At 44.7% G+C, this 14,261-nt stretch overlaps 1 protein-coding gene across 2 annotated transcripts in view; it reads right to left on the bottom strand.

The window, feature by feature from the left end:
• Nucleotides 1–14,261, bottom strand: part of DPP6 (dipeptidyl peptidase like 6) — a 941,878-nt gene that overhangs the window by 588,032 nt on the left and 339,585 nt on the right. The window contains exon 1 of one of the 2 annotated variants that reach the window (XM_040464518.1): nucleotides 6,656–6,768. The exons of the other annotated variant lie outside the window; for it this stretch is intronic. Coding sequence (XP_040320452.1) covers nucleotides 6,656–6,706 — 51 coding nt within the window. The 5' untranslated portion in view covers nucleotides 6,707–6,768. Of the gene's footprint in view, nucleotides 1–6,655; nucleotides 6,769–14,261 lie in introns of those variants that run through there. 2 annotated transcript variants of the gene reach the window in all.

The raw sequence follows: 14,261 nt of genomic DNA, 5'->3' as shown, positions 1-14,261 counted from the left end.
ATCTGCCTGAGAAAGAGGTTCTCTACATACTCGCTAGCATGGATAATTATCTACCTTTTCTTCATTAAGATGTCAATAACCGTGTTAAAACCGCAATGTTTTAAAAATCTTACAAGCATGTTTGTATTTCACATACTCACTTCTCCAATCAGTGCCTTGGCAGGCAACATTTGCAGAAAATGGCATCAACAATCAAAGCACAGAATCTGCACTTAGCAAATCACTCTAATAATGAAGCACCAACAGACTCCCCAGGTCACAAGTTTGTTCGCTGGGCTTCTCTACAGTCCTCTCAGTCGCTCTTTGGTTATCATTTGAGAATTTACATCTCCCATATGAATGTTTCCCCTTATAAAACATTCAGCACATTTTCTTTTAGAATCACTGGTAATAGAAACTTCCTCAGTTGCTACACGAACACAAGGTGATGCAGGCTTCTTCAAGATTTTGTTGGTGAGGACAGTTTGTAGGAAGACCATTCCATGAAAAACCTACTCGATGCTTTTTCTTTAAGAAGGAACAGCTCTTGCCAGCACGAGGTGAATTCATGTGCTTTTTTAGACCTTTGGGGAAAAAAAATCAACCCTATTTATCCTAGTTCCGTTCTTTTAGCCCATCAGAAAGGTCTATCCATCTGTTTAATCGATAGCAAACCCAAAGAATCTGTTCTGGTTCACTAGGGGTGGGGGAAAAAATCTTTAAAGAAAACCAACAGTGCAGCTTGAGTTCCTGAATGTATCTGCTGAAAAAAAATCACACGGTATGAACTAAATGCATATTTAAGCCCTTCCTACGCCGGCAGTAAATACAAGGCAGAAACTCGCCTGCTTATTCCAAGACTGACGTCTGACTTTCAAAAATACGTCCCAGCCCAGGAACCCCTCCCCTTTTGGGAAGAAAGAGCTGCTGTATGTTTCTTGGAAGTCCTGACATTACTGGATGAATGGACGGTGCTACTCTGAGCTCCTTTTACCTCCCCCGGGAACGACAGCCAGGGGCACCGGGGAAGGTGGGAAGAGGCATGACCCTCTAGCGAACCTGGAGACCTTCCCCGGGGCAATGCCAGCGTCCCACAGCTCTGTTCCATCACCCTGCGTTAGCCAATGTTAGTCACACCCTTGGTAGGTTAGTGAAAGCCCACTTTACATCGATTTTGCCGATTCTGGAAAGAGGAGGCCTTTTCCCTGCCCTCAATTCTTTATCCCTCAGTATGAGTCCGATGTGCATTTGAGCTTTAAGATCATAAAATATTTACTAACTTCCAGCTTTTAATGTTCGTGAAATAAAGAGCCAAATTAATAATTTTTGAGCGTTGGTTAAAAAGAAACTCAAGACTTTCTCCAAAGGGACAGCATTCAAGGCCAAATAAAGAGGTGTGGCCAGGTCCACCTGGCGTCAAAATGCCTGGCTGCCAAGTGTCACTGGCTATTTGAACCACAGACAAAAACATCACTGTTCACACGAACTATGATTTGTTTCTCTGTTTCCCTCCAAGAGCCAAAAGCAGTTGATCCGGTTTGTGCGGAAGGACACACAGGAAGATGGAAAGCCAGACCACAGAGAGAGACTCAAATACAAGGACAGCCTCACCGGGAGGACGGTGGCAGGTGGCTAGCTGGCTGATGTCACCCTATGGGATGACATCATTTGCTCTACCGTTGGGGGCATCTGAGATTCAGTATTTTCCTTCTTCGGAAAGCCCCCGTGCAACCAAGGGGCCACTCCTACCTTAGGGACCCACTAAGCAGAGACCCCAGGCTGGAGATGCAAACACCCTACCAAGTGCTGCACTCAGCCTCCCTCAACGCTGAGGGGTAATCCCACACATCACTAACGGAGCACCTACTACGTGCTGGTATGTTCACAGATGCTGTAGTATAGACATCATCAAGTTTCATCTGCGCCCCCAAACACTATAAGGCAGTATGGGCAGCTTCACCTTCCGGAGGAGGAAAGGTGGGTCTCAGATAGGCTGAGACCAGCCCAACACTATACAGATAGGTGGCGGAAGAATCCAAATTCAAATTCTGATCTGTCTGCAATGCAAGGCCTTTTCTACTGAACTAGGGTAATCAAGGCTGGTCCCTCGATTATCCCTCGCACAGAAGGAAGTGCCATCCTGTCTGCCATCCTGCCTCTTGGCATCAACAGCTTTACGATGACCGTTCCTACTTCCCAAGAACCTGGAGAAAACAGGGAGAATCACAGGGCATTCGGAGGAGACCTACGGAAATCCAGTCTAGCCTCATCACATCATAGAGAAGAGACAAAGGTTCACGGAAAGGAAAGGACTTGCCCGAGTTCACGCAACTCCAGAGAGGCAAGGCGGCCACAAGAACCCAAATACCCAGGGCATTTGCTCTCCAGTCTACACTGCTGAAATCTACGCTGAGGGTTTGATATTGAGGCAAACCTGGAACGGAGAGATGTGGGATCACAAAATGAAGGCTGCCTCGAACGGTTCAGAAAAAGAATCAGGGGCGCCTGGGTGGCGCAGTCGGTTAAGCGTCCGACTTCAGCCAGGTCACGATCTCGCGGTCCGTGAGTTCGAGCCCCGCGTCGGGCTCTGGGCTGATGGCTCGGAGCCTGGAGCCTGTTTCCGATTCTGTGTCTCCCTCTCTCTCTGCCCCTCCCCCGTTCATGCTCTGTCTCTCTCTGTCCCAAAAATAAATAAAAAACGTTGAAAAAAAAAATTAAAAAAAAAAAAAAAAGAATCAAAGGTTAGTGAGGGTTTTAATTTGGTTCTCAACTTGTGTCATTACTTATGAAATAACCCACCGCATTTTGTTCTTTTTTGGAGATGTATAAATGTAGCTTTGCATATCTAAATGCAGACATGTGTGATGAGCATCAGTATAGACACCCTGTGCTATCAGAGTACCTGCGGGAATAGGTCTGGAGGTGTGTGTGCTGCTCAGACATCTTTGTGCCCCAAAGAAACACGGAAAGCATAATGAAATATTCACCCACAAAAAAACCACCAGTAAGTGGGGGAAATGATAAAGCGGCAGGGTCCTGCTTCTAGTTCTGTATACATCAGCAAAGTTTTTCAGACCGGAAAATTGCACGGCCAACCAACAGCAGATTTAAATACCCCACACCACACAGGCGCTCTCTTTTGTTCCACTAGACTGTAGACTAATTAAGGCAAGGATCGTGTCTTATGATCTCTGTATCACTGACACCTGCTTAGACCTCAGCAGCCATATGAACAAACTTATATCTGGGGGCTAAGCATTATTTTCACTGATTTTATACCCCTTGAAACTGGAGTTCACTGTTCTTGGGACCAAAAATACCTCATTAGGGAATTAAAAATGTAGATGGCCATTGGATGCTTTGTCCACACCAAAGCTATTCAAAGCCCTTAACCTTGAAAAGCCACTTTGGGGGGTTAAGTCCTCTGTATCCTTTGTTCTCCCACTTTAACATCATCATCTCTTGAAATGACCAGCACAGGAAGAGGAACCGCCCTAACCACGATATAAACTATGTAGTGCTTATACTGCGAGAAGTAATCATTAGAATCGTAGTACATATAGAATGTTAGAGCCCGGAAAGGACCTTCAGGTGGTATAATTGTTTTTGATTCTGGCTGCCTGCTAGAATAACCTGGGGAGCTTTTGAAACATTTATTGATATTGTGGGCCCCACCCACTGCGACTTTGACTTGACTGGAGTTTAAACAAAGTTTAAACAAAGCTTTCTGGGAGATTATATTATACTACCTGGATAGAGAATCGAGCTGTTGTGACTTACACACGTCCCCCCAATTTTGTAGGTGAGAAGAAAAGGACAAAGGGAAGTCAAGTGACCACTTTGGGCAAAACCATGCATCTTGCTTATCACTCTGTTACATCGCATTATCTTTCATGAGTTTTGTGATTCCTAAATATTCAAGTTTGGGTTGTGGGAAACTTGGGACCAGCCTTTCTAGTACATAAATTTCTCTTGTCAAATATCCGTTAAACCAAATGGCATCACTCAGCATCCAGTAGCTGGATTGAAATCAGTCATTTGGCTACTGTAGGCATGCAGTCTGAAGAGCAAAGCCATCTAAAGCACTGATTCCAAACTCTGCTGACTTCTGCAGGTGGACCGGTCCTGGGTTTGTGTGGAAAAAAACTCTCTTATTTCTACTTGCTACCAGTGAAACAATAGAAATACATGGGAGCCACCCAAACCATGGGAAGACTGCTGCTGTTTTAGATGAGCACGATTTCGTGGTATGGTAATGTTTTATTTCATGCCAGGCTTCAATGTCCAGATTTTGAAACTCTATACCCATCATCTTGACCCTGGCTTTAGACGCGCCATAGATGGACCCGGGAAGGAACAGACTCGGAAGTAACCAAGCCCCCAGAATAATTCTGGCCACCTGGATGAGAGACTCAACAGCCACTCCTCTATTAAGAGGCTTTTAAATCCTTACTTGGAAACTGCTTTTGAATCTCTCTGATTTTTACAAGTTTTATTAACAACAGTCTGGAGTGATTAGCATAAAACCACCATAAAAAAGGTAATGAATAATTCAAAGTTGAAACTACAGAGTAATTACATCACCCATTTAAATTCCCCACCCCTAAATAATTAAGGAATCCCTTGGATTATTTAGAATGTGCTTCCTTTTCTGGACTATGCTGTTGGCCAGTGAAATCCTGGGCGTCTCTCTATATCGCCCTGAGGCCTCCTTCCAGCAAACAGGGCCAGCGTCGGTGCTGTGAGTTTGGGGTCTGTGGGCCCCACACATCCGAAAGACCCTCCTCTCTCAGAGGATGCCTTTCCACACACGGCTTACTGAGGGGCTCATCTGGAGCTTTGGGGTGTCGTATGTAACAAATATTTAGATCACTGGGGAGGCTCGTGGCTAGAAGGAAGCTTAGTCTGTGAAAGAGATAATACAAATTACCCTACTGTTCATCCACATATCTACACATGACTCTGATCCATTACCTCTGATGTCACTCAGAATGCTGTAGAGTCTGGAAGCCAGGTCTGAGTATCATTTCAATAAGGCATTCTGGGAGCCCTCTAACAGCTAAAAGCTATGAGGCCCAACACATTTAATCAGACTTCTTCAGACAGATCTAGGCAGATATTTGGTGACTTTGGAGCACAGAGTAATCTGTTTCCCATATGCTCAGATTAAATCTTGGAGCTGGGGGGGAACCACTCACTTTATAGATGGGAAGTGAAGGGAGGGCAGTAGAAGCAGTTCTGCCCAGGACCCAGGATCAAGAGACTAATCCCAGGAACCACACGGTTGGTTGTCAGACCTTCGGCCCAGGGCTGTGCAAGCTGCATATGGTGCTCCTTAGAGTGTCATCATTTAAGTGTTTTAAATATGCTTTTGTTTACTCAGATGAAATATCCATTTATATGCTCCACATATGCTCTAATTTGGGAAGAAATTGTTTTGGTTCTACCCAGTCGAATGTAAAGCTTTGCTTAAGAAGTAATTTCAAAATTACTCACATTCTTTTCAAACTCCCATTATCTGATCATTACAAGTTCAAATAAAGAGAGAGCATGACTCACTAAGTAATTGACAAAGCACATCTATAACCCCAGAGCATCATACAGAAAGAAAAGCAGCTTACCTATAGTCAGAAATGCATTAGGTGTGCTAACTGCCTGTTATTTATTCATCTAATGAAGCAATTTCTAATGAGCAGGGTACTAACACTAGCATACCAAAAAAAAAAAAATTAAGTAACGTTAGCGTAAGATGGAAACTTACCCACAAATTTATACCAGCTCTGCATCATATTTTAAGGAGTCCCTGACAATCAGATTCAGGGTCATTCGTTCCTTTTTATGTCCTAAACACTCAGGGGTTTTAACTTTGGTACCAGCATACAATATCAACACACATCTCCCCGAATCTCACGCGACGATTCAGAAACGAATTCTTTACTTGTTGCTCTGAACCCAGATTCTGACAACTGCAAAGAAGCAATGGTTTCCCTAGATATTTTATCATTCTGCGAGAAGAGGCAAAAGTTGAAAATCCAGAAGCCGTCCACTATCAGGCTGGCTTGGGGCTGAGCTTCTCATTACAGAGGATTATGGTAATAGTCTACAAATGTGTATCACACGTTTGAATGGTTTGTGATTACCGCTGCCTCAGTACTTTCTAATGCTGTGATAGTGCACTACAGGGCCTGAGATGTTCCTCTCTCTTCTCTGTCTGGTCACACAGGGCTCCCGATAGACTACACAGTCTGAGAGAAAACGCATACAGACCTTATTTTCAGGGCTCTATCTAGTAGCCATCACATCCAACACTGTTCCCAGAGGCCAAGATCAGAAGATGCTGGATGATAGCTGAGTGACAGTAAATATAATTAACCATCATACTGTGGCTCAAATGCTAAGCTGCCTTTTCGAGAAAAGTCGTGTTCTGAGTAAACACCCAAAGTCGCACTGGCTGCTGATTGCATCTGCTACAGATTACTTAAAATTAAATCCCAAACGTTTGGCAAGACATCAGACATGCACAGTTGAACCTCTCCCCACAGGAGTTTTGGAAAATAACGCAACTATCTCACGGCGCCTCTCCCACAGTAAGGTAGGTTTTGTGTTGTTTGGTTTTTAAGAAATTGGATTCTTTTTTTTTTTTTTCCTGTAAGTTGATTTGTGTCCTTTTACTCACCCTCCAAAACTGTTTGAATCTGTTCACGCCGGGCAGCCTGGAAGCGTTCATCCCCGCCGGTGACAGGTCGGAAGTCTACCCTTCGCGGCTTCCAGAACGTCAGTGGGACTCCCACGGGCGGATCTGAAGCAGTGTACTGCTCGCGACGCTGACCAGGGTCCTTGCAATCTGAGACACTCCCTAGCTTTCAGAGCTGCTTTCCAACAACCACAGAGTCCGCCACTCAGCACAAAGCAACCAATAGCTGCTGCACATGACATCCTCAGCCTCGGAGGATCAGGCTTACCCCACTGCAAACTGATGTAGGGCAGAGAGGGAAGACTTAGGAATGCCTCCAAAGCAGCCTCCCTGGTGAAAAACGGGGTGTTTTCTAAACAGCCCTGTTTGCCTCTTCTTCATGTGGGCTACATCAAAGCTCAGGGTCTGCTCTGAGAAAGATAAATGCTAACACTAGTCTCAGCTTAACATGATCAGCTTAACCCTGGGTGTCCCCATTGACCTGAGATGGTCCTTGCTTCTTATTTGGGGTTCCGACCACGGACAGGTGCGTGTCTGGAATACTGGGGGACAGGACTTTCTATACATGATTCCTGATAAAGGGTAAATGCTGATTGTAGGTTTGGCTGCATCGGCTCGGAGAAACAGAGATTTGGCCATTATCTGCTTAATCTTCTAGCTAGGAGGGTTCAGGATACCAAGGAGCATATTTATAGTTGCGTCCGGAAATAATCTCAATATGCCTCTCAGAGAAAAGCAATGTGCAGATGGACAGACCCAGACTTTATCACGTTCACCGCTGTCACGGCGCTCTTGTTTATTGGTTGTTTCTAAACATATTCTTTGAGCACCAACTCTATGCCAGGCACTATGGCCGGTTCTGGGTATAAAAGCGTGAGCCAGGCAGGCATCAACTCTGAAGCGGTGACGTTTATAGTTCAGCGTCATTGTGATTTCATTACCTGTTGCTCTCCCCATGAACAGACCAACTCACCATGGAGACCAAGAGCTTTTCAAGGGCAGAGACTGGGCCACCATCTTTTCAGAGCCTGACGCAGTGCCCAGTGCATCGTCCGGAGCTTTGCCAGTTCTCACCGACGAGGCTGATGGGGGTCACTCAGGTGTCCCACCATCAACCTGCAAGAGCGATTGCTCTGAGATGATGCTACCTTGACAGAGGTTGAGCAGGAAGGGTTGGACACTCCTAGATAATTCCCACCCAGACACCATTTACAAGAGGAGCCTTAGGTAAATAATTACTTCAACTCACCAGCACACCTCCTGTTTGTCGTCATACTTGGCTAGGACTGTGTTGGAACCAGGATAATGACTGAGGGTCAAACAGAAGCAGTGAATGGACACTGACCTTTTCGGGATTCTCTTGTCTTAGGATTTGTAGTATTATGAAAGTAATGAAAGGTGGTTTATGGGCAGAGGTAAAATGAATGAACCGAGGAGCTTGAGGAAATCAGCTTAACTCAACTGAAAGGAGCAAGGAAGAAGGGAGGAATGGAAGACAAGAGTGGTAAGGGCCAGGAGGGCTTCGAGGTCAGGGATTCAAGTAGGCAGATGGCAAAACACTGACCCAAGCAGGAAGAGTCTGTACTCAGGAAGTGAATTCAGTAACTGATACATTAGCGTCTTAGCCAGCCACCTCTCTACTCCCCCAAAGAGCAGCCACCAGGAACACCAGCATCGCTGCATTAAAGGAACGTGCTCTACAGCACATGGAGAAAGAGGAGAGCAAAGGAAGAAGTGGGGAGAGAGAGATGAGCACAGGGAACCCGTGTGAGGACCAGGCTGCAAGGACACGCGAGGGCCCCTCATCCCTCACTCCAAGCTTTCATCTTGGTCCCTAAGCAGCTGGATGTGGGTCTCCTCTTCACGGGACAGCAGAACCGTGTTGATACTTACGGAAATACGCCGAATCAGAGTGCATTGGGAGACACGGTGTGAAACCTCTCTGCAATCACAGAACATCAGGGATGCCTCATTTCTACAAAGAGGCTAATGACTTGTCTTTCCAATGAAAATCATGATTATCCACCATTGTTGAAAGTAATGCTTGTTGGGGCGCCTGGGTGGCGCAGTCGGTTGAGCGTCCGACTTCAGCCAGGTCACGATCTCGCGGTCCGGGAGTTCGAGCCCCGCGTCAGGCTCTGGGCTGATGGCTCAGAGCCTGGAGCCTGTTTCCGATTCTGTGTCTCCCTCTCTCTCTGCCCCTCCCCCGTTCATGCTCTGTCTCTCTCTGTCGCAAAAATAAATAAATGTTGAAAAAAAAATTTAAAAAAAGAAAGTAATGCTTGTTGCTAAATATTACTGGCTTACTACCTCTGGGCCCATGTTATATGGTCATTTCTGGTCCCTTGCAGCTGGAAGGAGCCATGTGACATTCTGCTCAATGAGTTCTGGAAGGAAGCAACTTTTACTTCATCATCAGCACCTCCAACTGCCGTTGCAAATGCTCCGAGCTCTCACTCTCTCACTCTGGCAGGATGACAGGGTGAGGGAGGGCAGACCAGACCCCCCTGGAGACCAGTGATGAACTGGTGGCATTAGTGAGAAATAACCCTTTCTTTTAGCCTCTTACTGGCACATAACCTAGTCGGATCCTGGCTGTTACAACTTGTAAATTTATTTTCTTAGTTTGTCTTCTCCCGACAAAATCAATACTTAGCCCCAAATGCATTTTTAAAAGTTCTAATGTGTGATGGTACTTTGCAATTTTTTCAGCGAGAAGATCCACTCGTCTGTGCTCCTGAACCCACCCAGGATCACACTTCAACAGCCCAGATCAACAGCTGTGTCTCTGAGCACAGAGGTCATAAGAGACATATGTGTTCGCTACATCAAAACAAAAAGTTGCTGCACAGCAAAGGAAATAATCAACAAAACTGAAAGGCAACCTACTGAATGGGAGAAGATATTTGCAAGGACATAGCCAATAAAGAGTTAGTATCCAAAAAATATAAAGAAATGATACAACTCAACACCCAAGAAACAAATAATCCAATTAAAAATGGGGAGAAGACACGAACAGACATATCTCTGCAGAAGACATCCAGAGGGCCAACAGACACATAAAAAGATGTTCAACATCACTCATCGTTAGGGAAATGCAAATCAAAAACACAATGAGATACCACCTCACACCTGTCAGAATAGCTAAAATCAAAAACCTAAGTAACTACAAGTGTTGGCAGGGATGTGCTCTTGCACTGGTGGTGGGAATGCAAACTGGTGTAGCCACCATGGAAAACGTATGGAAGTTCCCACAAAAAAAAAAAAAAAAAAAAAAGAACCACCCTATGATCCAGGAGTCGCACTAATAAATAATTACCAAAAAAAAAAAAAAAAAAAAAAAAAAAAAAAAAAAACAAAACAAAAACCCAACACACAAAACCAAAAAAAAAAAAACCCCACTAATTCAAAGGGATATATGCACCCCAGTGTTTATAGTAGCATTGTTTACAAGAGTCAAACTACAGAAGCAGCCCATGAGTCCATCGACTGCTGAATGGATAAAGATGTGATACATATATACACAAAGGAATATTATTCAGCCATTAAAAAAGGCTGAAATCAAGGCTAGAGCCATCTAGACCATTCCCATCCGAGATGGCGATGCCTCACTTGAAACCAGCATCAGGAAGTGCCTGGCACCAGGGCAGACCAGTGCGGAAAGCTACTGTAGGGCCTCACGCATCGCGCCACATCACCGCGTCCGGACAGGAGCATTCCCTTCCCATCTGAAGACAGCACATTATTTTATCTGCATAGAAAGCCAAGACAAAGAAATGGTCCTAATCTCATGAGCTTCAAGGTTTCCTGGAATTCAGTCTCTCAGAAGCAGCTCTCAAGGGGGGTGTTCCTGCATCTGGGGATCGAAATGCATCAGATCTGTATGTAGCCTATTGATCCTGTCAGTACGGAAGTGGAGCAAGCTGATGCCCTTCTGTCTTTTCAAGCTGCCACTTAAGGGAAGTCGCAAGTTAGATGACACAGACAGCTACAGGGATTGGTATTGTGGAAAAAAATATTCCAAGCTAAGGGATCCATGCTGGCAGGGCTCCTAGTGTTTCCCCTTTAGAGTCTTGTAAGTAAGAGGACCAAGAAAAGTTGATTAATATTTAATTGATGGCAGATAAAAATAAGGCGATCTTGAATCTATGTAAGTTTGGAAAGGTAGGCATGATGAATTCGTCACCCTGGAAACAGACCATGAGAACCTCAGCACCAGGAAACTTTTAATCACTGAAAAATATGGGTAAGAAAATGTAGGTTTCTGACACTTCATTATACAATGCTTTTTAAAAAATTAGATTCTGTCATGCTGACCATATTTCTTCCAGGTCATTTGTAGTTTTGTCTTCCAGGCCACTTCTAAAATATTAGGATAGCCAGGGACTTCACTATCTGAGGTCAAAGAGAGGGCTGTTGAAGTTTTTGAAGAATTGACATTAACTCAAATATTCTGTGAACACGGCATATTTGTAGATGCACCTTGCATTTCCTAATGTATCTACATAAAAAGGTTTTCTCAATGTTTTAAGTCAGAATCCTCCTGGGAGATCCCGAATCTTTATAACATTATTGGCAAACCGAAACTTGTAAAGTCATTTTTAGTTTAAATTTTATCAAAAATAACATGGGTTTATTGATTTTTAAATAAACGGAAGTCTATCTTCACTTAATGACACAAGTAGTTGACATAGAAAACGAACAACCATGAATGTAAATTTTATATCTCGAGAAGATGAAAGTAACAGAAAATCAAGCCACCTTCCCAGAGCAAGCTAGTGACTCCTCGCGTGACTAAAACTTAAAGTAAGCCTTGCGGTAAAACTAAAGTTTTGATTTAAGGGAAAGGAAGGGACACCATTATGGGTGCTGGCCTGGTGGTGGCGAGTGGGGAAGTCATGATGAACCAAAGCTTTACAGCCTCCTCTGGGTTATAGATCATTACAGCTCATCTATCATCTGACTTTCCGGGACAACACGTGTGAAATAACAATCGCTTACATGTACAAGGGCTGGAGTTTAGGTGGTTAAGAATTTACCTCCAGAATATCAATACGCATAGGATGGCTTCTAACGTAAATCACCATTTCAGGACTCACACTTTCTGATCTGACTCCCGTGGCCACCTACATACTCTGTACTCTCCATTCGCTCGAGCTTTATATAAGGACACTGTACCACCATCTTGCACCCCCATTTCGTCCACTCATTGTTCTGTATGTAACCTAAAAATTCAGGTGTGCAAAAAGAGCACCTTTCCTTATTTTCTTTATAGCCACTAGAATTTGCATTCAATGTTCTGTCTGGCAGAATAAAAGGCAGATCAATCTCACTTGCCACTGGGGGCCAGGACCGTCCCAAGGTCCCGTGGGTTTCAGAGGTGCCAAAGCACAGTGGAGGGGCCTTCTGATCTTCTGTCATGGGTTACAGGAGTCTCTTTCATTCTGCATCATTCCTTCAGGTGTGGTTAGTCCTGATGCTTCCGTGCTGGCTTAACACACAGAACTCTTTGGTGGGACTGGAGTGGGGGCGGTCAAAAAGGCCAGGACCCAGCCTCCACAGGGCATCATCTGCCCTTCCCCTTGGGGTCTCGTCTCTGGCCTTGGGTTCCATCTTGAAGCAGCACACAGATCGCTACTCCCAGCGGGCCATGTTAACTAACTTCCCTTCTCCTCCTGGTCTGTGGCGACTTCTCTTGCTGCTTTCTAAGGTTCTCCGACCTCTTCCTCCCAATTTGGGACCTCTGCCACACTGAAAGGGGCAGTCACAGAATGGAAAGGAATAATCTATGAGCAGGGACCTTTTTAAATTGTGAAATTCTAGATAAATACTAGCCGTACATTTCAGGGACAAGCCATAGTTGGTGACTTTCTTCAAACCTACAGAGATCTGTGTCTAACATTCTGTATTCAGTAGAGCTTTTTTCTCCCCCCTACTACTCACTCTACTGCAGAGCACCAAATGGAGACTTCACTTACAGTTAAGTGTTTTCCAGAGTGTTCCTTTTTGCAAGCGTCTATAGCTTATTAAAACTAGGATACGTTCTGCCAGCGATGGGTAGAGAAAGGCCATTTATTGTACTTCCCTGCCTTCCTGTGGCTATTGGCTTTGTGGTCGGGGACTGAAGACATAAGCCAAAGAAAAATAATAATAATAATGATGGTCAGCATGAAAGCACTTTCTAAGAGGCACGGTGATCTGTGAGGCCGGGGGTATTTCAGTGTTTGCTCAACAAAGACTTCTTAGCTTCCTGATCAAATGGTACACGCTAACCTCCCTGTAGTAATTGCAGGATGTTGTCTATATAAAGGTTTTATCTTCAAATTAGCAATGACCTTTTGTTCTTCAAAGCTCATTGAACAGAAATGTGCAAATTCCACCTTCAGGAGGGATTAAGTATCATCAAGACTTAAAATGTACTCTCAGGATCCGGGCCCGAGTTGAGTCTACCCCTCGGTGCTCTTCAAAGGCCTGGGGTTTGTAGAAGCGGTGGGGCTGCATGGGGACAGGCACCTTGGTTTCCTGGAGAGGCCCTGGGCCAACAGTCAGGGTCTCAGTCCTTCCGCCTCAGCTCTGCCAATTGATAATACGTGTGCCCAGCCTTACCTCTGAGCCTCATTTTCTCTGCTACCAAGTGGCAAAGACAGTATTTTCTGTATTGTTATACCAAGCCCTATGAGTACTCTACGTAGTACTCGAGAACCACTGTTATCACATCCATTGCCTGGCCTCTCAGAGAAAGTTGGGTAAGGGGAGGGCTTTTCACTTCAAAACCAATCTGAAGTGTTGGTACGAGAGACGATTCTTGTCAAAAGTGTATCAGCAAACAGATGTATGTACTTTTCACGGGAAAATCGTAGCATAATGCATTCCAGTGAGTCCAAACCATGCTTGCTTGAGTGCAGGGTCCTTGGGCCCATCTACAGGCAGTCTGCAGCTCTGGTCCCATGTTACCTTTCCTAGGCTTAATCTCACCCTTCCTACCACACTTTACTGCTACTTCCTTTTCTGTAAACCTACGCAGGCATCGCTGCCTTTCTTACTGTCTTCCACCACAACCTGTATTTAAGGTAGCGTATCACCTAAGTTTTCAGTATATAAACTCCTTTATCATGGCTCATCGTTAAAGCGAAATTTGAAAAGAGTTCTGTACTTGGGTAGCATTCTTGTTCTGTATCAGCTGATAGCTTAATCCCACAGGGAAGACATCCATTTATTTTTTTTTAAGGTTTTTTTTTTTTAATTTGTTTTGAGAGGGGTGGGGAGAGAGAGAATCTCAAGCAGTCTCCATGCTGTCACTGCAGAGTCTGATGCAGGGCTCGAACTCACGACTGCAAAATCATGACCTGAGCCAAAGTCAAGAGTCAGATGCTTAACTGACTGAGCCACCCAGGCGCCCCAGAAGACATCCATTTCTAAACATCGACAGGGAGCAAGTTTTCTGTATGTAGTGTGTATATGTCTCTGGAAAATGCTCAAAGAAGTTTTCTTCTCCACTGAACACAGGAAGTGACTTCCATTAGCATATTTAGCAGATCCCCAAATGGAAGGGTGCTGAGAACCTCTACTGCAGCTGTCAAAGCCCCAC

The sequence above is a fragment of the Herpailurus yagouaroundi genome, unplaced genomic scaffold (genome assembly GCF_014898765.1).
Source record: "Herpailurus yagouaroundi ecotype Mexico unplaced genomic scaffold, PumYag 483, whole genome shotgun sequence".
Taxonomy (NCBI): Eukaryota; Metazoa; Chordata; class Mammalia; order Carnivora; family Felidae; genus Herpailurus; species Herpailurus yagouaroundi.
The sequence above is the reverse complement of the archived record's forward strand: the minus strand, read 5'-3'. Positions and strand labels throughout refer to the sequence as shown.